The sequence below is a fragment of the Oncorhynchus nerka genome, linkage group LG1 (assembly GCF_034236695.1).
Source record: "Oncorhynchus nerka isolate Pitt River linkage group LG1, Oner_Uvic_2.0, whole genome shotgun sequence".
NCBI classification, from domain to species: domain Eukaryota; kingdom Metazoa; phylum Chordata; class Actinopteri; order Salmoniformes; family Salmonidae; genus Oncorhynchus; species Oncorhynchus nerka.
In genome coordinates, this window is record NC_088396.1 from 31,537,976 (window position 1) to 31,562,868 (window position 24,893).

The 24,893-nt window shown below is 44.4% G+C and overlaps 1 protein-coding gene across 1 annotated transcript in view; it reads left to right on the top strand.

Moving 5' to 3' along the window:
- The window catches only part of LOC115129168 (E3 ubiquitin-protein ligase SH3RF3-like), a 75,612-nt gene continuing 50,719 nt past the window's right edge, over positions 1 to 24,893 (top strand). The window contains exon 1 of the mRNA XM_065018073.1: positions 1 to 564. Coding sequence (XP_064874145.1) covers positions 190 to 564 — 375 coding nt within the window. The 5' untranslated portion in view covers positions 1 to 189. The remainder of the gene's footprint in view (positions 565 to 24,893) is intronic.

Genomic DNA, 24,893 nt, shown 5'->3' on the forward strand with positions numbered 1-24,893 from the left:
GAGAGAGTGCGAGGAGAAATAGAAGAGAGAGCGAGAGGGGCTGCCTGGTTCCCTGCACGGGCTCTGTTGTGGGAAATTGTGCTTTTAAACAGCCTTACGCCGATATGCATTCTTCAGTTTCTGGTGCATTACACGCGCAACAAGAAACCAACACGCACTCGGTTAACGTCATTAATAACGCAGTGTGAGATGGACGAGTCGTCTCTGTTGGATCTATTGGAGTGTTCAGTGTGTTTGGAGCGGCTGGACACTACAGCTAAAGTCCTGCCTTGCCAACACACCTTCTGTCGCCGCTGCTTGGAGAACATAGTCAGCTCCAGGAACGAACTGAGATGCCCAGAATGTCGCATCCTAGTCGGCTGTGAGGTGGATGATCTTCCCGCGAATATCTTGCTGGTCCGTCTGCTGGACGGGATCAAACAGCGGCCACGGAATGGAGGCAGTACCAGGCAGTCCCTGGTGGGAGGCGGGCGGTCTCAGGGCTGTGCAGCCGGGATCAGCGCCTCTCCCCCGGGCAGTGGGATCAGGGACCTGCCGGTGGCCACACGAAGCCCCCCGGTCAAGGTACGTGGCTCTGCTACGGTCTAATCTGACGTAGTATTTGGGCTGGTTGGCTGCCAACTTGCTGTACAGAATGTTCCTTGGCTGGAGTCCTCCAGAACAGAGTTGCTGTAAACATGTGTGGGGGGTGATATTGCATTATAGCTGGGAATCTGTTTGGGAAATCTAATGTGACATCAGGAAGAAAAGAAAGCACCTCAATGTTAAATACAATAAAGTGCTGAAAGACATCAGTGATATCCACCCCTGGCCCCTGCAGCTAAAGACAATTATAGAGGGAGGGAGAGAGGGGGTGGGGAATAATGGAAAGAGAGAGTACTTCACCTGTGCTATTCATGTTGTTGCTTGACAGACAAGCCAGGTGTAGACAGAAATGGTTTAGTTACCTCATTGGCTGGCTGTGTAGTCTAGAGCTGCAGCAGTATAGCATGTTTCATAACATAGACTGAACAAAGCAGCCAGAACAATGACATGGTTGGATGTTGGGGTTCTTCCTTATACACAGTCTAGTTTGATTTAATATGATAACAGATGTATGGGCCCATTATGTTTGTTTGTTTGAAAAGGTTCATGTCATGCCATGTCATGTCTTTGGCCCAATTAGTGTACATAGTATACAAAATGTAACTCACAATCCTCTTTGATTGTGAGTTCCGGCTCCCAAGTAGTGCAGCATCTAAGGGACTGCATCTCAGTGCAAGAGGCGTCACTACAGTCCCTGGTTCGATTCCAGGCTTTATCACATCCGGCCATGATTGGGAGTCCCATAAGGTGGCGCTAAATTGGCCCAGCTTTGGCCGGGGTAGGCCATCATTGTAAATAAAAATTTGTTATTAACGGACTTTCCTAGTAAAATAAAGGTTAAATAAAAAATAAAAATAAATTATTAACATACCAGTGTTTCTTCTTCTCATACTTCCCAGTCCACTGAAGGGGAGCAGGGTGACTATTGAACATACGGACAGTCTAGGACTGAGAGACAGAGTGTCTGGTGGGGTGCAGCCAGCAGACCTGCCAGAGCCACCAGCAGAAGCAGTAGAATCTAAACACTGATCGTAGATGTGTGGAATGCTCTGAGGCAACCATCTCTCTCTCTCTCTCTCTCTCTCTCGATGTGTTAGTTTAAGATGTCTCCTTCAGACTAGACAGCTAGGCGTAGCTGTGCTTTATTCATCTGAGCACTCACACTCTGGCAAAGACACCCTCAACATTTATTAAGGAGCAGGAATCTCATTTAGTGTGTGTATGTGTGTGTGACTGTTTGTATATATATGTGTGTGTGTGTGTGGCTGCTTCAGTTTGAAGGATGAAGAGCAGGGAGGATTCAGAGGGAACCTTTTGTCTTTGCTGACACAAGCACACACACACACACACACACACACACAGTCGCACAGGGAGGGCCTATGATATGGAGAGCCCATTGAGGGGAGCCAGACACATGCAGTATTAATGTGGTCATAATGAAGTATTAATGCAGTATTCATGTGGTATTAATGAAGTATTGGTAAAGGGAATCTGTAACGTAATGAGTGTCTGGTTGTTGATTCTGGCTAATCTTGCATGGTAATAAACTGACTGACAGGACCTATGGCTGTCTGGCAGAGACATAGTATACATTGCTGGCTGGCCTGATGTAATACACACATACAACAATATAGTATTTTTGTACTTGTATGAAGAGAGAGAGAGAGACTTATAGTGGGAGAGAGGGAGAGAGAAAAAGGGAGAGAAATGCAGAACAAAAAGAGAGGGGTGTACAGGCTGGGGGGTGGAGATGCACATAGTATATAGGCTGGGGTGGAGATGCAGATAGTGTATAGGCTGGGGGTGGAGATGCAGATAGTGTATAGATGGGGGTGGAGACGCAGATATGTGTGTATAGGCTGGGGGTGGAGATGCAGATAGTATATAGGCTGGGGGGTGGAGATGCAGATAGTCTATAGGCGGGGGGTGGAGATGCAGATAGCGTGTAGGCATGGGGGTGGAGATGCAGATGTGTGTGTATAGGCTGGGGGTGGAGATGCAGATAGTGTGTAGGCTGGGGGTGGAGATGCAGATAGTGTATAGTCTGGGGGTGGAGATGCAGATAGTATATAGGTTGGGGGTGGAGATGCAGATAGTATATAGGCTGGAGGGTGGAGATGCAGATAGTATATAGGCTGGGGGTGGAGATGCACATAGTGTATAGGCTGGGGGTGGAGATGCAGATAGTATGAAGGCTGGGGGGTGGAGATGCAGATAGTGTATAGATGGGGGGTGGAGACGCAGATATGTGTGTATAGGCTGGGGGGTGGAGATGCAGATAGTATATAGGCTGGGGGTGGAGATGCAGATAGTCTATAGGCGGGGGGTGGAGATGCAGATAGCGTGTAGGCATGGGGTGGAGATGCAGATGTGTGTGTATAGGCTGGGGGTGGAGATGCAGATAGTGTGTAGGCTGGGGGTGGAGATGCAGATAGTGTATAGTCTGGGGGTGGAGATGCAGATAGTATATAGGTTGGGGGTGGAGATGCAGATAGTATATAGGCTGGAGGGTGGAGATGCAGATAGTATATAGGCTGGGGGTGGAGATGCACATAGTGTATAGGCTGGGGGTGGAGATGCAGATAGTATGAAGGCTGGGGGTGGCGATGCAGATAGTTTATAGGCCGGGGGTGGAGATGCAGATAGTGTATAGGCTGGGGTGGAGATGCAGATAGTGTATAGGCTGGGGTGTGGAGATGCAGATAGTATATAGGCTGGGGGTGGAGATGCAGATAGTGTATAGGCTGGGGGTGTAGATGCAGATAGTATATAGGTTGGGGGTGGAGATGCAGATAGTTTATAGGCTGGGGGTGGAGATGCAGATAGTATATAGGTTGGGGGTGGAGATGCACATAGTGTATAGGCTATGGGTGGAGATGCAGATAGTGTGCAGGCTGGGGGTGGAGATGCAGATAGTATATAGGCTGGGGGTAGAGATGCAGATAGTATATAGGCTGGGGGTGGAGATGCAGATAGTATATAGGCTGGGGGTGGAAATGCATATAGTTATAGGCTGGGGGTGGAGATGCAGATAGTATATAGGTTGGGGATGGAGATGCACATAGTGTATAGGCTGGGGGTGGAGATGCAGATAGTATATAGGTTGGGGGTGGAGATGCAGATAGTGTATAGGCTGGGGGTGGAGATGCAGATAGTGTTTAGGCTGGGGGTGGAGATGCAGATAGTGTATAGGCTGGGGGGTGGAGATGCAGATAGTATATAGGCTGGGGATGGAGATGCACATAGTGTATAGGCTGGGGGTGGAGATGCAGATAGTATATAGGTTGGGGGTGGAGATGCAGATAGTGTATAGGCTGGGGGTGGAGATGCAGATAGTATATAGGCTGGGGGTGGAGATGCAGATAGTATATAGGCGGGGGGTGGAGATGCAGATAGCGTGTAGGCATGGGGGTGGAGATGCAGATGTGTGTGTATAGGCTGGGGTGGAGATGCAGATAGTGTGTAGGCTGGGGGTGGAGATGCAGATAGTGTGTAGGCTGGGGGTGGAGATGCAGATAGTATATAGGCTGGGGGTGGAGATGCAGATGTGTGTGTATAGGCAGGGGGGTGGAGATGCAGATAGTATATAGGCTGGGGGTGGAGATGCAGATAGTATATATAGGCTGGAGGGTGGAGATGCAGATAGTATATAGGTGGGGGTGGTGGAGATGCAGATAGTATATAGGCTGGGGGTGGAGATGCAGATAGTATATAGGCTGGGGTGGAGATGCAGATAGTATATAGGCTGGGGGTGGAGATGCAGATAGTATATAGGCTGGGGTGGAGATGCAGATAGTATATAGGCTGGGGGTGGAGATGCAGATAGTATATAGGCTGGGGGTGGAGATGCAGATGTGTGTGTATAGGCAGGGGGTGGAGATGCAGATAGTATATAGGCTGGGGGTGGAGATGCAGATAGTATATAGGCTGGGGGTGGAGATGCAGATAGTATATAGGCTGGGGTGGAGATGCAGATAGTATATAGGCTGGGGGTGGAGATGCAGATAGTATATAGGCTGGGGGTGGAGATGCAGATGTGTGTGTATAGGCAGGGGGTGGAGATGCAGATAGTATATAGGCTGGGGGTGGAGATGCAGATAGTATATATAGGCTGGAGGGTGGAGATGCAGATAGTATATAGGTGGGGGTGGTGGAGATGCAGATAGTATATAGGCTGGGGGTGGAGATGCAGATAGTATATAGGCTGGGGGTGGAGATGCAGATAGTATATAGGCTGGGGTGGAGATGCAGATAGTATATAGGCTGGGGGTGGAGATGCAGATAGTATATAGGCTGGGGGTGGAGATGCAGATAGTATATAGGTGGGGGTGGTGGAGATGCAGATAGTATATAGGCTGGGGGTGGAGATGCAGATAGTATATAGGCAGGGGTGGAGATGCAGATAGTATATAGGCTGGGAGGTGGAGATGCAGATGTGTGTGTAGGCATGGGGGTGGAGATGCAGATGTGTGTGTATAGGCTGGGGGTGGAGATGCAGATAGTATATAGGTTGGGGGTGGAGATGCACATAGTGTATAGGCTGGGGGTGGAGATGCAGATAGTGTATAGGCTGGGGGTGGAGATGCAGATAGTTTATAGGCAGGGGGTAGAGATGCAGATAGTATATAGGCTGGGGGTGGAGATGCAGATAGTGTATAGGCTGGGGGTGGAGATGCAGATAGTGTATAGGTGGGGGGGGTGGAGATGGAGATAGTATATAGGCTGGGGTGGAGATGCAGATAGTATACAGGCTGGGGGGTGGAGATGCAGATAGTGTGTAGGCATGGGGGTGGAGATGCAGATGTGTGTGTATAGGCTCGGGGTGGAGATGCAGATAGTATATAGGCTGGGGGTGGAGATGCAGATAGTATATAGGCTGGGGGGTGGAGATGCAGATAGTCTATAGGCGGGGGGTGGAGATGCAGATAGTATATAGGCTGGGGGTGGAGATGCAGATAGTATATAGGCTGGGGTTGGAGATGCAGATGTGTGTGTATAGGCTGGGGGTGGAGATGCAGATGGGTTTATTGGCCTAGATGGGGTGTTGTGGGCTAAACAAGCTTTCAGCTTGGCTGCTATTCCCATGGGGTTAAAAACTTCTTCAGGCTCGGGAGCACTATTTTCACATCCGGATGAAAAGTGTGCCCAAACTGCCTGCTACTCAGGCCCAGAAAACCTAGGATATGCATATTATTAACGAGGGTCGAGTGAAATGTACTGTTGTGGTTGGGGCGCGTGACCTGAAAGCTCGCTCCACTTTGTTTTCCTCCGGTATTGAACACAGTTTATTCCGTCTTCAATTTTATTGATTATTTACATTTAAAAATACCGAAAGTTGGACTAGGAAAGTTTTTTGAAATGTTTGGATCAAGTTTACAGGTAACTAATTAGATAATGTGTAGTCATGTTGCGCGAGTTGGAACCGGTGTATTTTCTGAATTATACAAGACAAATAAATGGACATTTTGGATATATAACGACAGGATTTATCGAACAAAAGGACCATTTGTGATGTTTATGGGACATATTGGAGTACCAACAGAAGAAGCTCTTCAAAGGTAAGGCATGAATTATATCGTTATTTCTGAGCTTTGTGTTGTGCCTGGCGGGTTGAATTATGATTTTCATGTGTATGTTTGATGGGGTGCTGTCCTCAGATAATAACATGGTTTGCTTTCACCGTAAAGCCTTTTTGAAATCTGACACTGTGGCTGGATTAACAAGAATTTAATCTTTAAACCCATGTGTAACACTTGTATGATTTATGAATTATTATTATGAGTATTAACGTATTTGGCGTGCGAAGGGATCACTAAGAAGTTAAGGGTTAACTCCCATCCCGCCACAACACACACACACACACACACACACACACACACACACACACACACACACACACACACACACACACACACACAGAAACACACACAGAAACACACACACACACACACACAGTTAACCCCCTACCATTGTTAGTATGGAGATGAGGGTAAGAAGTCAGGTCTGGCGGCTGGCCTAGTGCTGGAAAATGAATTCAGACACGGAGGAGAGGATAATAAGAAATTATCTGTTACCAATGTGACTGACCAGATCACCTCTCTGTGCAACTCAAGAATGTGTCAGCCCACTGAGCCAAAGCCTGATGTATTATCACAGGATCTAACATGAGACTTCAAGTCCCAGACATGGTTATTCATCCTCCAGGTCTAAACTGTTATGAACATCAAGTGTTAATGGTCTCCTGTGGAACACTTTCTGAGGGATTAGGCTATATCATGGAAGCATCTCTCGTATATAGTGGAAACATCTCTCACTCTCTCATTCTCTCTCTCTCTCTCTCTCTCTCTCTCTCTCTCTCTCTCTCTCTCTCTCTCTCTCTCTCTCTGTGCGTGTGTGAGAGCAGTGTGCCACATCCTGTTGCGACCAGGGTCTGCTTTCTCTCTGTTTAGTCTACAGGAAGAGAGCGGGAGAGACAGAGACAGAAAAAACAGGAGTGATGGAGAGAAGGCTAGAGAAGAAGAGAGAGAGAGGTGTCAGAGCTATGAGATATAAGTCCTTTCAAACAGAGAGACATTGCCAAAGGAAATGTGGAAATTATGTCGTTGATCAGGCTGATTAGCCTAATTTAGTTGCTACCCCCCACACACACACACACACCTCCGCTCAGGTTGCAGCTTAGCAGAGTTCCATAGTCCTGACGGAGAATTTAAAACCTCTTCTCTGTACTCTGCCTGCCAGTGCCTGGAATTGGCTATCTCCTCTCTGTGCTTTGAGATGCAGTGTGTGTGTAATTGGCTATATCTCTGTGCGTGTAAAGGGAAATGGAGAGTCCATCATCTTTAGAGCCTCTCTCTCCCTCCATCCCTCTCTCTGCCTGGTTGAGTGATGCTGATGATTATCCTGCTGGAAATTAAACCTCCGTTTCTTCAGGAGGCCTGGGGATCTCTCTCTATCTCAGTGCGAGGTGAAGTGATGTTTATCCAGAGAGACTCATTCAATCTGAGCAGCTTGACAGAGAGACTAGTGGCCTCTTACCAAACCAGCCTGTCCTAACCTATCGTCACCCAACCTCAAATTCACATGGTTTGGTAATCTCTTATTGAGCAGGGAGAAAAAAAATAGGCCTATTTGTGTGCACAGTACTACAGTTGAAGTTGGAAGTTTACATACACTTAGGTTGGAGTCAGTAAAACTCGTTTTTCAACCACTCCACAAATGTCTTATTAACAAACTATAGTTTTAGCAAGTCGGTTAGGACATCTACTTTGTGCATGACACAAGTAATTTTTCTAACAATTGTTTACAGACAGATTTCACTTATAATTCACTGTATCACAATTCCAGTGGGTCAGAAGTTTACATACACTAAGTTGATTGTGCCTTAAAACAGCTTGGAAAATTCCAGAAAATTATGTCATGTCTTTAGAAGCTTCTGATAGGCTAATTGACATAATTTGAGTCAATTGGAGGTGTACCTGTGGATGTATTTCAAGGCCTACCTAAACTCAGTGCCTATTTGCTTGACATCATCAGAAATCAGCCGAGACCTCCAAAAGTCTGGTTCATCCTTGGGAGCAATTTCCAAACACCTGAAGGTACCACGTTCATCTGTACAAACAATAGTACGCAAGTATAAACACCATGGGACCATGCAGCCTTCATTCCGCTCAGGAAGGAGACGCGTTCTGTCTCCTAGAGATGAACATACTTTGTTGCGAAAAGTGCAAATCAATCCCAGAACAACAGCAAAGGACCTTGTGAAGATGTGGGAGGAAACAGGTACAAAAGTATCTATATCCACAGTAAAACGAGTCCTATATCGACACAACTTGAAAAGCCGCTCAGCAAGGAAGAAGCCACCGCTCCAAAACCTCTATAAAAAAAGCCAGTCTACGATTTGCAACTGCACATGGGGACAAAGATCGTACTTTTTGGTGAAATGTCCTCTGGTCTGGTGAAACAAAAAATTTAACTGTTTGGCCATAATGACCATTGTTATGTTTGGAGGAAAAAGGGAGAGGTTTGCAAGCCGAAGAACACCATCCCAACCGTGAAGCACGGGGTGGCAGCATCATGTTGTGGTGGTGCTTTGCAGCAGGAGGGATTGGTGCACTTCACAAAATAGATGGCATCACGCGGGAGGAAATTTTGTGGATATATTGAAGCAACATCTCAAGACATCAGTCAGGAAGTTAAAGCTTGGTCGCAAATGGGTCTTCCAAATGGACAATGACCCCAAGCATACTTCCAAAGTTGTGGCAAAATAGCTTAAGGGGGTATTGGAGTGGCCATCACAAAGCCCTGACATCAATCCAATAGAAAATGTTTGGCAGAACTGAAAAGGCGTGTGCAAGCAAGGAGGCCTACAACCCTGACTCAGTTACACCAGCTCTGTCAGGAGGAATGGCCCAAAATTCACCAAACTTATTGGGTGGAAGGCTACCCGAAACGCTTGTGGAGGGCTACCCAGCTTGTGGAAGGCTACCCGAAACATCTGACCCAAGTTAAACATTTTAAAGGCAATGCTACCAAATACTAATTGAGTGTAATGTAAACTTCTGACCCACTGGGAATGTGATGACAGAAATAAAATCTGAAATAAATCATTCTCTCTACTATTATTCTGACATTTCACATTCTTAAAATATAGTGGTGATCCTAACTGACCTAAGACAGGGAATTTTTACTAGGATTAAATGTCAGGAATTGTGAAACTGAGTTTCAATGTATTTGGCTAAGGTGTATGTAATCATCCGTCTTCAACTGTATGTCTGAGATAAAGCCTAGGAATTTAATCGGGGAGCTAACACACGTTTTAAGGTCTCAGACAATGTTACTGTAATTTCCATGTAAAAGGACCCATGTTCACCAACAAGTTCATAGGAACATGTCAAATTGGGGGTCAAATGAAAAATAAGAGTCTATACTTTTGAGAAATTAAGGCATATAATCATTTTCCATCATAAAAAATATGAACAAGCAAAGGCTTTGATTTCTTGTCAAACAGATGGAAAAGAGGTCTTATAAAACATCTACCAGAAAAAGTCTTAAAATATATTAGAAATAAACCAAAACAAAATCATGTTGTAGTAAAGACCAGCAGACTAATATCAACACATATTTAATTTAGGAAAATATTTTTCTACATTTTTTAAGTTGAAGAAACATTGCCTTGTGCCTTGAATCCATTACCAAAAACCCACATGCTGTATCTTTAAGATATTTAATAATTTATGTCCCTCGTGAGGAGGGAGGATAATGAAGTAACAAGTTAAGGTATACCTATGAATTAGTAATGTTTTTACGGTAACAGAATTTCAGAAAAATCTGTAACAAACATTTCTGCAATTGAATTGGCTACAATGGGAAATCATAGTAGGCACAGACCACAGTTGGTTCACTTGCTATTGTCCTCCCTTCCACTGGCATAATATTATGTTCAGCTGATAACTGTTGTCTTTCTCTTTCTGTCATCTGGTGGTCTAAGCAAGTGTGACAACCCCCCCCTCTCTCTTTCTCTATCTCCTTCCTTCCCTCTCTCTCTCTCTCTCACCCTTTCACTCTGTCTCTTCTCACTCCGTTCTCTCTCTCTCCAATTAATGTCACTTCTCCCGGCTCTAACTGCCACCTAACAATGAGCCCCCTCTCTTTCCATTTACTGTAACCAGCATCCTCAACCAGTGAGCACCTACCGACATCGGACATCCATCTATCAAATTTGGTCAGTTCACCCTAGACTTGATTTCAATGTCCACAGACATCTGGACCTGGTACGGACCGGACTAAATCTGAACCAATCATAGACGTCTATGTTTCACAAGTTTAGACATTACAGTACGTACATTACAGTAGAGCACAGTAGAGTACTACGGGATACCCATCAGTCCCGATTAAAATGTTTAAGATACAAGTGCATCGGTCTGCAGACCCCTTAACTGATCCAAATGTAGCATGCATCGGTCAGAATATCTATTCATGGCCGGTTCACTTGGTTGTTGTTGTTGCTCATATTACATTCTTTCTACCTTCTGAAAATACCTCTCACATTTCAGTGTCAAATTGCAAGTAACTGTGTTGACAGTCATTGATCTACAAGTAATTTTGCATGCCAAGCAACCCCAGACAATATCAGTAGCCTAGTCAAACTGCACACTTTGCCCAGCTTTGCTCACTAACCAACGCGAGGAACCCCAAGGCTCGATCCTAGGCCCCTCACTCTTCTCAATGTACATCAACAACATAGCTCAGGCAGTAGGAAGCTCTCTCATCTATTTATATGCATATGATACTCAGCTGGCCCCTCCACGGATTTTGTGTTAAACGCTCTACAACAAAGCTTTCATGTCCATGTTTTTAAAAGAAAAGCACATTTTTTTGACTATTAAAATAACATCAAATTAATCAGAAATACACTGTAGACATTGTTAATGTTGTAAATTACTCTTGTAGCTGGAAACGGCAGATTTTTAATGGCGTACAGAGGCCCATTATCAGCAACCATCACTCCTGTGTTCCAATGTCACGTTTTGTTAGCTAATCCAAGTTTATCATTTTGAAAGGCTAATTGATCATTAGAAAACCCTTTTGCAACAATGTTAGCACAGCTGAAAACTGTTGTTCTGATTAAAGAAGCAATACCATGGGCCTTCATTAGACTAGTTAAGTATCTGTAGCAACAGCATTTGTGGGTTTGAATAGAGGCTCAAAATGGCCAGAAACAAAGACCTTTCTTCTGAAACTCGTCAGTCTATTCTTGTTCTGAGAAATGAAGGCTATTTCATGCGAGAAATCGCCAAGAAACTGAGGATCTCGTACACCGCTGTGTACTACACCTTTCACAGAACAGCACAAACTGGCGCTAACCAGAATAGAAAGAAGAGTGGGAGGCCCCGGTGCACAACTGAGCAAGAGGACAAGTACATTAGAGTGTCTAGTTTGAGAAACGCCTCACAAGTCCTCAACTGGCAGCTTCATTAAATAGTACCCGCAAAACACCAGTCTCAACATCAACAGCGACGAGGCGACTCCGGGATGCTGGTCTTCTAGGCAGAGTTGCAAAGAAACTGGCCATAAAAATAAAAAATTAAGATGGGCAAAAGAACACAGACACTGGACAGACAAATCTAAGTTTGAAGTGTTCGGATCACAAAGAAGAACATTCATGAGACGCAGAAAAAATTAAAAAATGTTGGAGGAGTGCTTGACACCTTCTGTCAAGCATGATGGAAGCAATGTGATGTTCTGGGAGTGCTTTGGTGGTGCTAAAGTGGGATATTTGTACAGGGTAAAAGGGATCTTGAAGAAGGAAGGCTATCACAGCCACCAGATCTCAACCCTATTGAGCTCTTGTGGGAGCAGCTTGACCATATGGTATGTAAGAAGTGCCCATCTAACCAATCCAACTTGTGGGAGGTGCTTCAGGGAGCATGGGCTGAAATCTCTTCAGATTACCTCAACAAATTGACAACTAGAATGCCAAAGGTCTGCAAGTCTGTAATTGCTGCAAATGGAGGATTCTTTAACGAAAGCAAAGTTTGAAGGACACAATTATTATTTCAACTAAAAATGATTATTTATGGGCCTCCCAGGTTGCGCAGTGGTCTAAGGCTGTGCCACCAGGGACTCTGAGTTCGAGCCCAGGCTCTGTCGAGAGCCGACCGGTAGGTCCATGGGGCGACACACAATTGGCCTAGCGTAGTCCGGGTTAGGGAGGGTTTGGCCGGTAGGGATATCCTTGTCTCATCGCGCACTAGTGACTCCTGTGGCAGGCCGGGCACAGTGCACGCTGACCAGGTCGCTAGGTGTACGGTGTTTCCTCCGACACATTGGTGCGGCTGGCTTCCGGGTTGGATGCGTGCGGTGTTAAGAAGCAGTGCGGCTTGGTTGAGTTGTGTTTCGGAGGACGCATGGCTCTTGACCTTCGTCTCTCCCGAGCCTGTATGGGAGTTGTAGTGATGAGACAAGATAGTCTACTAACAATTGGGGAGAAAAAGAAAAATCATTATTTATAACCTTGTATATTCATTTTGCATCTAATTTCATGTATGTTTTCATGGAAAACAAGGACATTTCTAAGTGACCCCAAACTTTTGAACGGTAGTGGATATATATATATTTTAATCCCTGCCCCCGTCCCCGCAGGAGGCCTTTTGCCTTTTGGTAGGCCGTCATTGTAAATAACAATTTTGTCTTAACTGACTTGCCTAGCTAAATAAAGGTTAAATAAAAAATGTAATATGTTTCATTTTAGATATACAGGGTAAAGTTAATTATTTAATAACGAGGACAGCAATCACCTTTGCGAGGCTCATTGCTTTGCAGTAAAAACTTCCAAACGGTCAAAACCATTTGATTTTGAGATGGGGATGAAATCTAAAGTTGTGCTATATATTCATTGGCTATGTCATAGCTAATTTGTAAATGGTAATGACAAGTTAATTAGTGGGGGATGGTGATTTCAGAACCAAACTGTGATCTGATAGTGGTAGTGGGGTGGTAGATTTCTAGTCTCCCTTATGGCTCAGCTTAGGTGCCGAGAAAGTTCATACACCATAGACATACATCATTTACACACGCACACACACACACGCACACACACAAACGTATCGTTCATGTACATATCCAATCGTCTTGAAAGGAAAAGATGCACATCCCTATTGAATAAAGTACAGTACGTACGTTACAGTACAGTAGAGCACAATACAGTACAGTACAGTAAAGTAGAGTATAGTTTACTACAGTCCTATACAGTACAGTAGAGCACAGTACAGTACAGTAAAGTAGAGTATAGTTTACTACAATCCTATACAGTACAGTAGAGCACAGTACAGTACAGTAAAGTAGAGTATAGTTTACTACAGTCCTATACAGTACAGTAGAGCACAATACAGTACAGTACAGTAAAGAAAAGTACAGTAAAGTAGAGTATAGTTTACTACAGTCCTATACTGTACAGTAGAGTGGAATGGAGTAGAGTTCAGTACAGAACACAGTAGAGCACACTAGAGTTGAGTACACTATAATGTACTGTATTGTACTGTACTGTACTGAACTATACTGTACTCATTAAAGAGCTCATAAAAAAATAATAGCCTGTGTGTAGAATAATACCCAAATATGCAAAGGAGGATATTGCATATTTCTACCTTTGTGTACCTATTCAGGATACATCACCATGAAGAAAATTACCATCATATCCATTATGATGCATTTCTGGGTAGTACAGATCAGGGACCCATGATGAAGTTCTGTTTCTGCAATTCTGTCACCGGGTGTAAATCCACTTCACTTACTGTTCAATGACCAAAATAGATTTTGACAAAGTCAAGGTCTCATGTCATAGCTGACACCCCATTCTTTCTTCAGACATGTTGAGTCTTCATTCAGAGCAGATATGTAACAGAGTTTTTGGAAAACATGGACACAAAAGAAACGGATGGAGATTCTACAGAAACTTTGTTACCAAACATGTGCAACTGCACAGTTCTTCGAGTAAATGTGTTTGTTTTATAAAATGTTCGGTGTAAATTGTTCAAAGTAATCCATAGAGTTGTATGGTTTGTTGAACTTTGAAATCAATGGTTTTTGTTTGGCCTAAATTTTAAATGAAAAATTGGAGTCTCCGTGTGAAATTGCCCTTTCCCATTACATGAGCGTGGATCATCGAACCATCTCCCCTAAACACACACAGAGCTGCTATGATAGAGAGCTACTGGAGAAGGCAGAGTTCAACTGAGACCAGCAAACCCCTGCAGACACTTTTCTCTTCTACCCCATATGTACATCATTCAGCGCTCGCTGCCTTTTCTCCCTTCTCCCGCTTTCTCCCTATCTTCCTCTTCCTCTATCTCTCTCTGCTTCTCTTTGTCTTTTTCTGTGTGGCATTATAATGCCTATCTGCTGAATACAGCTGCCAGCTCTCTCTCTCTCACTAAAAATGTAACACAGCATGAGCAAGAAACATTCTCTCATCTTTAGATCTGAAGATCCGTCACTCCCAGTCAGTCAAATATGTATAATGGAACTGTACCTGTTTTCTAGGGAAATAGTGAAATGGAAATGTTCATGTGATGTTTCGTTCCAAATAAGTCACTCATATTCACTGAGACAGATGTACAGTCACCCACACTGTTGAGTCTGAGTCTGTGTGTGTGTCTGTGTGTGTGTGTGTGTTTGGAATTGTACTACTTTTCTCTTTACTTCTCTCCCTCTCCCTCTCTCTCTATCCTGCTGATCTCTCTGCCCTCTATCTCTCTCTCTCTCTCCTGCTGGTCTCTCCCTCTCCCTCTCTCTCTATCCTGCTGATCTCTCTGCCCTCTATCTCTCTCTCTCTCTCCTGCTGGTCTCTCTCTCTCTCTCTCTCTCTCTCTCTCTCTCTCTCTCTCTCTCTCCTGCTGATCCCCCCTCTCTCTCTCTCTCTCTCTCTCTCTCCCTCTCCTGCTGATCTCTCTCTCCCCCTCTCTCTCTATCTCTCTCTCTCTCTCCTGCTGGTCTCTCTCTCTCGCTCGCTCTCTCTCTCTCCTGCTGATCCCCCCTCTCTCTCTCTCTCTCCCTCTCCTGCTGATCTCTCTCTCCCCCTCTCTCTCTATCTCTCTCTCTCTCTCTTGCTGATCTCTCTCTCTCTTGTCACATAATGTCTTTGATGTCCTCTATTGTTTTCTGTATCTCATTATCATGATAAAGCAGAGTGTTTTTCAACATCATGTTCTCATTCTCTACTGTACACTCTTACAAAAAAAGATGTTATCTAGAACCTAAAAGGGTTCTTCAGCTGTCCCCATAGGATAATCTTTTGAATAGCCCTTTTTGGATCCAGGTAGAACCCTTTTGATTCCTGGTAGATCCCTATTGGGTTCCATGTAGAACCTTTTCCCCAGGGACCAAAAAAGTTATACATGGAACCAAAAAGGGTTCTCCAATGGGACAACAGAAGAACCATTTTGGAACCTTTTTTTCTAAGAGTGTAGCTCAGTCTACTGTTCTGTCTATTCTCTACTGTAAGTCTATTCTGAGAGCCAGGTTAGAGAGAAAGGTTCAGTGGAACTGAAGAACTGATCCTCACAACCTGAGGGCAATACAAGTGTGTGAGCCCAACAGGATCTCACCGTTTGACCAATTTGACTTCAGATTCCTATGTTTGTCCACGTTTCTCCAAATGTCAGATTTCGAAGTTGCTCCTAACGTCAAATTTCGAGGTGTTTTGGACATCCTGGGTTGCTCCTCCTGCTGCGGCTGCACCCTGAGTTTTACTGCTGGTTAAGTTTAGGCATGAATTCCGAATGGTTAAGGGTTACGGTTTTGGATAGGGTTGAAACAAGTGCCTATAACTGTGATTGAACATGCGACCATCAGAGCCAGAGCTCGCAGCTTACGTCCATCACCGCCAACAACGCCTAGAAAAACCCAAGCCTACTTCATTGTAATAGCGCTCACCGTTGCCCCTAGTGGCTGGTTTCGAAGGAATCTCCCGACGTCCTGGGTACCTGGATGGATCTTGAAAGTGGATCTTGAGCGACCTGGCTGGTGAGCTACGACTATAACTTAGGCTTAACCTAGATAGAGTCAATCTCATCAGCTCTATAGCTAGGGGTCGATTTGGGAGTCAGAGGTCTGGCTGTTGACTCCCTTTGCTTCATGGTTCAAATGTTGTTTGTCTAGGTTGGTCTTCTAATATTGGTAGCGTTTTCCCTTTAGATGAAAGATTCCCCTTTTCAATTAAGGATAACAGGTCAAGTACATTGTGGCAATTGACCAGGACGGACGTTGGTTATGACTGCCGTAATCAATCACACACACACACACACACACACACACACACACACACGTACAATTGGACCACATTCTAAGACCTTTCTCTCCCTCTCTGCCTCCCTTTCCCTCCCACGGGGCAGGTTAGGGTTAACCCACAGGAGGGGGTGTCTGTCTGAGTTGTGGCTGTGTTTCAGATGTCAGTGTGGTTTCCCCAGACTACACAGTGGTATGGACTCCTGCCCAGACTGGACACACACACACACACACACACACACACACACACACACACACACACACACACACACTGTATCTGCTTTATCCTACTACTGAAAATATTATATTTAGCACCAGAGCTAGTGTGTGTGTGTGTTTGCATGGTGTTTGTGTGTCTGCAGAGGACTTAAAGACAAGCTCCGGTACTTTGGCGACTATTAGCCAAGGAATCCCTAGTTTGAAAGCGACTGTTTTCTTAAAACTGTGCCATGCCATTTCCCCCCACTTGGGCCAGAGAAAAAGAGACCTGCCCAGCGTTATCCAATGAGGTTTCAGGGCTTGCCAAATGGCTCAGTGGACACAGTAGAGAGAGAGAGAGAGAATGAAAGAGAGAGAATGAGAGAGAGAGAGAGAGAGAGAGAGGGAGAGAGAGAGAGAGAGAGAGAGAGAATGAAAGAGAGGGAGAGAGAATGAGAGAGAGAGAGAGAATGAGAGAGAGAGAGAATGAGAGAGAGAGAGAGTGAGAGAGAATGAGAGAGAGAGAGAGAGAGAGCGCAGAGAGAGCGCAGAGAGAGAGAGAGAGAAAATGAGAGGGAGAGAGCGCAGAGAGAGAGAGAGAGAGAGAGTGCAGAGAGAGAGAGCAGAGCGGGAGAGCAAAGAGAGAGAGAGCAAAGAGAGAGCGCGAGAGAGAGAGAGAAGCATTTCAAGGTCTTGGAGTGGCCTAGCCAGTCTCCAGATCTCAACCCCATAGAAAATCTTTGGAGGGAGTTGAAAGTCCGTGTTGCCCAGCAACAGCCCCAAAACGTCACTGCTCTAGAGGAGATCTGCATGGAGGAATAGGCCAAAATACCAGCAACAGTGTGTGAAAACCTTGTGAAGACTTACAGAAAACGTTTGACCTCTGTCATTGCCAACAAAGGGTATATAACTAAGCATTGAGATAAACTTTTGTTATTTACCAAATACCTATTTTCCACCATAATGTGATTTTCTGGATTTTTTTTCTTCTCATTTTGTCTGTCATAGTTGAAGTGTACCTATGATGAAAATTACAGGCCTCTCTCATCTTTTTAAGTGGGAGAACTTGCACAATTGGTGGCTGACTAAATAATTTTTTGCCCCACTGTATGGAATCATGTAGTAACCAAAAAAGTGTTAGACAAGATTCTTCAAAGTAGCCACCCTTTGCCTTGATGACAGCTTTGCACACTCTTGGCATTCTCTCAACTAGCTTCAGCAGAAATGCTTTATATATTATTTTTTTTCATATATTTTTGTTTAATACTTTTTTCGTTACAACATGATTCCATATGTGTTATCTCATAGTTTTGATGTCTTCACTATTATTCTACGTTGTAGAAAATAGTAAAATAAAGAAAAACCCTGGAATGAGCAAACCTTTGATTGGTACTGTATATTTATATTCCAGACTCTGACATTGCCCTTTCTGATATTTCAAAAAAAAAAAATTGGTGTGGGGTTGTGTGTATTGTTTATATTGTTAGGTATTTCTGCATTGTTGGAGCCAGATATTTTTGTTGCACCTTAGATAACATCTGCAAAATATGTGTACGCAACCAATTCATTTGATTTGATCTCTTCTCTTAGTTCTCAGCTGTTCAAATCAAATCAAATGTATATATATAGCCCTTTGTACATCAGCTGATATCGCAAAGTGCTGTACAGAAACCCAGCCTAAAACCCCAAACAGCAAGCAATGCAGGTGTAGCAGCACGGTGGCTAGGAAAACTCCCTAGAAAGGCCAAAACCTAGGAAGAAACCTAGAGAGGAACCAGGCTATGAGGGGTGGCCAGTCCTCTTCTGGCTGTGCCGGGTGGAGATTATAACAGAACATGACCAAAATGTTCAAATGTTCATAAATGACCAGCATGGTCAAATAATAATAATCACAGTAGTTGTCGAGGGTGCAGCAATTCAGCACCTCAGGAGTAAATGTCAGTTGGCTTTTCATAGCCGATCATTAAAAGTATCTCTACCGCTCCTGCTGTCTCTAGAGAGTTGAAAACAACAGGTCTGGGACAGGTAGCACGTCCGGTGAACAGGTCAGCATTCCATAGCCGCAGGCAGAACAGTTGAAACTGGAGCAGCAGCACGGCCAGGTGGACTGGGGACAGCAAGGGGTCATAATGCCAGGTAGTGCTGAGCATTGGTCCTAGGGCTCAGGTCCTCCTCCGAGAGAAAGAAAGATAGAAAGAGAGAATTAGAGAGAGCATACTTAAATTCACACAGGTCACCGGATAAGATAGGAGAAGTACTCCAGATATAACAAACTGACCCTAGCTTCCCGACACATAAACTACTGCAGCATAAATACTGGAGGCTGAGACAGGAGGGGTCAGGAGACACTGTGGCCCCATCCGATGATACCCCCGGACAGGGCCAAACAGGAAGGATATAACCCCACCCACTTTGCCAAAGCACAGCCCCCACACCACTAGAGGGATATCTTCAACCACCAACTTACCATCCTGAGACAAGGCCGAGTATAGCCCACAAAGATCTCCGCCACGGCACAACCCAAGGGGGGGCGCCAACCCAGATAGGAAGATCACATCAGTGACTCAACCCACTCAAGTGACGCACCCCTTCTAGGGACGGCATGAAAGAGCACCAGTAAGCCAGTGACTCAGCCCCTGTAATAGGGTTAGAGGCAGAGAATCCCAGTGGAAAGAGGGGAACCGGCCAGGCAGAGACAGCAAGGGCGGTTCGTTGCTCCAGAGCCTTTCCGTTCACCTTCACACTCCTGGGCCAGACTACACTCAATCATGAGTGACCCACTGAAGAGATGAGTCTTCAGTAAAGACTTAAAGGTTGAGAACGAGTTTGCGTCTCTCACTTGGGTAGGCAGACCATTCCATAAAAATGGGGCTCTATAGGAGAAAGCCCTGCCTCCAGCTGTTTGCTTAGAAATTCTAGGGACTATTAGGAGGCCTGCGTCTTGTGACCATAGCGTACGTGTTGGTATGTACGGCAGGACCAAATCAGAGAGATACTGTAGGTAGGAGCAAGCCCATGTAATGCTTTGTAGGTTAGCAGTAAAACCTTGAAATCAGCCCTTGCCTTGACAGGAAGCCAGTGTAGGGAGGCTAGCACTGGAGTAATATGATCACATTTTTTGGTTCTAGTCAGGATGCTAGCAGCCGTATTTAGCACTAACTGACGTTTATTTTGTGCTTTATCCAGGTAGCCGGAAGGTAGAGCATTGCAGTAGTCGAACCTAGAAGTAACAAAAGCATTGATAAATATTTCTGCATCATTTTTGGACAGAAAGTTTCTGATTTTTGCAATGTTACGTAGATGGGAAAAAAGCTGTCCTTAAAACAGTCTTGATATCATCGTCAAAAGAGAGATCAGGGTCCAGAGTAACTCCGAGGTCCTTCACAGTTTTATTTGAGACGACTGCACAACCATTTAGATTAATTGTCAGATTAAACAGAAGATCTCTTTGTTTCTTGGGACCTATAACAAGCGTCTCTGTTTTGTCTGAGTTTAAAAGTAGAACGTTTGCAGCCATCCACTTCCTTATGTCTGAAACACAGGCTTCTAGCAAGGGCAATTTTGGGGCTTCACCATGTTTCATTGAAATGTACAGCTGTGTGTCATCCGTATAGCAGTGAAAGTTAACATTATGTTTTCGAATACCCAAGAGGTAAAATATATAGTGAAAACAATAGTCGTCCTAAAACGGAACCTTGTTGTCACCTGCTAGTGTTGTCACCGGACAACTGCAGCACAGTGATGACGTCACGACATCAGCTCTTAGCAGCCATCTCCATGGTGACTGAAAGGGAGGAGAGGGGGTGAGGGTCCTATGAAGCCCAGGACAGGGGGCTGTGTCAGGGTGTAGAACTAGGGAGTCCTGGGTTGGAGCATCTGGAGGTGACTTTATGGCCTATGTGGATCTCTAGGGATCTGTATGGATTTGTGATTGTGTGTGTCTCTTTGGAGGACTCACCCTACCACTGTGGTGACTGGGGGTACCCAGCATGCTCTGTGTCTTCGGTCTGTCTGCTCCCTCCATCTGGGACGACACTGTCAGACGAACTGGAACCCCCACCCCTATTCTCTCTCTCTCTCTCTCTCTCTCTCTCTCTCTCTCTCTCTCTCTCTCTCTCATCTCTCCTCCTCCCTCTTTCAAGCTGTTTAAAGGCAGTCAACTTATTGTATGTACACTTCTGACCCACTGAATTATAAGCGAAATAGTCTGTATGTAAACAATTGTTGGAAAAATGACTTGTGTCATGCACAAAGTAGATGTCCTAAACGACTTGCCAAAACTATACTTTGTTAATGTCTTTCTGTCTCCCAACTCTTACCCTCTCATCTCAACTCTTTCTTCAACACCCCACCACCACCCACGTTACTCTCAAATGAGTTTGAGTCAGAAGGAGCTGAGGGCAGAGTTGTGTGTTGTGGTGAGGTTAGATTTAGGACTTTGTTTTATGGCAGTAAGGTGTGGCATTAGTTTGCTGTAGGCTTGTGTTCCACTTCCAGTAATGTACTATAGAAATAAAATGCTCTCCAGGTTTGTATTACAGTAGTAGTGTTACAGTAATGAGAGAGAGAGAGAGAGAGAGAGAGAGAGAGAGAGAGAGAGAGAGAGAGAGAGAGAGAGAGAGAGAGAGAGAGAGAGAGAGAGAGAGAGAGAGAGAGAGAGAGAGAGAGAGCATTCTCACATAGGTGTCCTTCTTATCCAGGTGGGAGAGGGTAGTGTGGAGTGCAAACGAGATTACGTCTTCTGAGGATCTCTCGGATGGACACAGGTTGTCTGGGATGATGGTGTCGATGTGAGCCATGACCAGCCTTTCAAAGCATTTCACAATAACAATGATATATTGAATGCATTGAACCGAAATTACCATAACAAAACAAACATTGCAGATGAGAAATTATGGGAATTAACGATAAATGTAGGCTACTACTGGTGATATATGTAATGGGGAATTGATAGAAACAGCAAACAATGCACACAATAAAGTTATGAAACAATGAATACCCACGAAATGGCTGGAGAGAACGCATTCTGGAGAGAGACGTGCCTTGTGCATCTGAGCCACAATCCCCCATATTCTTGGACCATGTCATCCCTGTGGCCTCCTCAATGTCTTAGTCCACTGAGACAGGGGCAAATCAGACAGGTGTCTCGTGTGCCATGGAACAAAATCTATTTGCGACTGTTGGATTAAAAAAATCTCGTGTTTTCAATACAGACCACTTTTGTCGTACATTAATCCATATAAGACACCCAGACAGTAAACCCTTAATCCTGTAATAAATCAAATATAGTGATACATAACTTGACATTTCTGCCATCCATTGTGACATTGTGGGAGGATAACCAACCTTCCAATTAATGGCAATGCATTTCTTAGCCACAATAAATGGTAGGTTACACAGTTTCTTCTGATAACAGTCTCCAGTATCAACATTTCCAAGCAAAGAAAAACAGGGAGCCTACTCCCTGTTTTTCTTTGCTTGGAAATGTGCTGAGGTAAAAGAACATACTCTTTGACGGAATTCAGCCAGCGTTCACAAGACCATAACATACACCTTCAGCAGAGGAATAACATTTCTGAGTGCATGATATCGAGTTTCACTGGTATATAATATGTTCTATGGATGGATTCATTTGCAGTAATTTATGTCTGAGCATGACTGAGCATTCTATCAGATCTGTATCCATTCATCATCATCAACAGTGTCTCCCAGGTCTTCCACACATTTTTCAGGAAGAGCCTCTATCAACCATTGATACCGTTTGGAAATCAACTTGAGGTTTGTCAGACTGGCTTAAAATATTGAAATAGTTTCAGTCTTTGAAAGTTCTGGCTTGGCCAGTGTTTGCTGCACAGAGAGAATAAAGTGTTGCATCTGCAAATGTTCATCTCTGATCCTGCTCAGATGAGGCATGGCAAATAATTACCTTGGTGTAGATTCATACATTATATTATCCAAGAGTAGAATCAATGGTTCAATAATTGAAAATACCATTATTTCTATATCCCAGACTGTAGACTACCCATCAACTCAAGATGGAACTTTATCCATTCACTGATTGTTATAATAAACTGCAAAATTCACCTGAACTCCATAGACTGGTCTTCCCTCGCTGTTTGACCCTGCTGGGACACCTGTCACCATCTGAGTCTGCTAAGACATGATGAGCATAGTGTTGTGTACTGACTGTGCACCATGACAGTGTAGCCTGTAGAGCTGTTTATACAGTGGCAGTGTGAAAAGTAGGGAATTAGCCAGGGAAACGGACAGGTCATTAACGCTACATTGCTATGCTGACTCAAATCAGTTGGCTGCTGGTTTCATTGTTTGATTCAGGTCTAGTGTGATTGAGGCAAAAATAAAAGCTAGCTAGCTAACATTAGGCAACTTTTGGCTAACACTAATGGTACATAATCTGCCGTAAACTAGCCAAGTTAATTTACTGCTATTGAAACTGGACAAAAAGGCTGTTTCATACACACAACAGCTGTTAGAAACAGCTACCTGACAGAGAACTAGAGACTAGTGTTACATCTGAACTGGCAGTGGTAGCTACTAGCTTGCTAGTTCATTCTCTTCAGACAGAACCTCAGTCGAGAGCGGATGATACAAATCAAATCAAATCAAATCATTACTGTAGCTTAAGTTACATGCCAGTTACACTAATAGATCAGCACTGGGAATAAATACTTTTTTTCCTGTTAAGTCAAACAGCAGTTACCTTGCCAGCTACATCAGTCAAATTAAGAGTAGCCAGTTTCTGCTCTGCTTGCTTTTACAACTTGGAGAGACAGCAGCTGCAGACGGCAGCACCGTGCCTTTCAGAAGCTATGCCTTCACACAACCTGTCCGCTGTGTGAAAAGGTTAACAGCCTACCCGACTGCTCTGAGGCGTCCATATTGTCCTAAAGTACACTGCTTTTAGTATCACCGTGCAATAAAGTTGGGGGTGGGTCAAAAATGAAAGTTGCGCCACTGGTCATTTAGACAGGTTATTTTGGTGTTCTTGGGCACAGGGACTATGATGGTCTGCTTGAAACATATAGGTATTAAAGACTGGGTCAGGGAGAGGTTGAAAATTACACCCGCCAACTGGTCAGCACATGTTATGAGTACAGGTCCTGGTAATTCGTCTGGCCCCGTGGCCTTGTGAATGTTAACCTGTTTAAAGGTCTCACATCGGCTACTGAGAGCGAGATCACACAGTCGACCGGAACAGCTGGTGCTCTCATGCATGGTTCAGTGTTGCTTATCTCAAAGCGAGCATAGATGGCATTTAGCTCGTCTGATAGGCTCGCGTCACATTGTAATCCGTGATAGTTTGCAAGCCCTGCCACGTCTGGCGAGTATCCGCGCCGGTGTAGTAGGATTTGATTTTAGTCCTGTATTGACGCTTTACCTGTTTGATGGCTTATCTGAAGGCGTAGCAGGACTTCTTATAAGCGTCCGGATTAGTGTCCTGCTCCTTGAAAGCGGCAGCTTTAGTTTAGTGTGGATGATGCCTGTAATCTATGGCTTTTTGGGTTGAATATGTACGTACAGTCATTGTGGAGACGACGTCGTCGATGCACTTATTAATTAAGCCAGTGACTGATGTTGTAAACTTCTCAATGTTATCGGATGAATCCCGGAACATATTCCAGTCTGTGCCTGTGAAACAGTCCTGTAGTTTAGCATCTGCTTCATCGGACCACTTCTGTACTTTCTGTTTGAGTTTTTTCTTGTAAGCAGGATTCAGATGGTCAGATTTACCAAAGGGAGGGCCTTGTATGCATTTCTGTGTGTGGAGTAAAGGTCATCTAGAGTTTTGTTTGCTCTAGTTGCACAGGTGACATTCTGGTAAAAATAAGGTATAGCGATTTTCTGTTTCCCTGCATTAAAATCACTGTATGTGTGTGTCTCTCTCTCTCTTTCTCTCACTCTTTCTCCCTCTCTCCCCCACTATCTCCCCCTCTCGTTCTTTCTGTCTCTCCCCCTGACCTAATGATACCACTGTCAAATCAAATCAAACGTATTTGACACCTGCTGAATACAACAGCTGTATACTTTACTGTGAAATGCGTACTTACGACCACTTTCCCAACAATGCAGAGTTCAAATGTATGAAACATTTGCAAAAAAGGAAATAACACAAGTGACACAATAAAATAACCATAATGAGGCTATATACAAGGAGTGCTGGTACCAGGTCAATATACAGGGGTACGAGGTAATTGAGGTAATATGTTTCTACTCATTTCTCATCATCACAGAGGGAAAGAAGGAGAGGGAGAGAGAGGATGGCAGAAAGAGAAACAGTAAGAGAGGGATAAGGTTTCTCCCTCTCC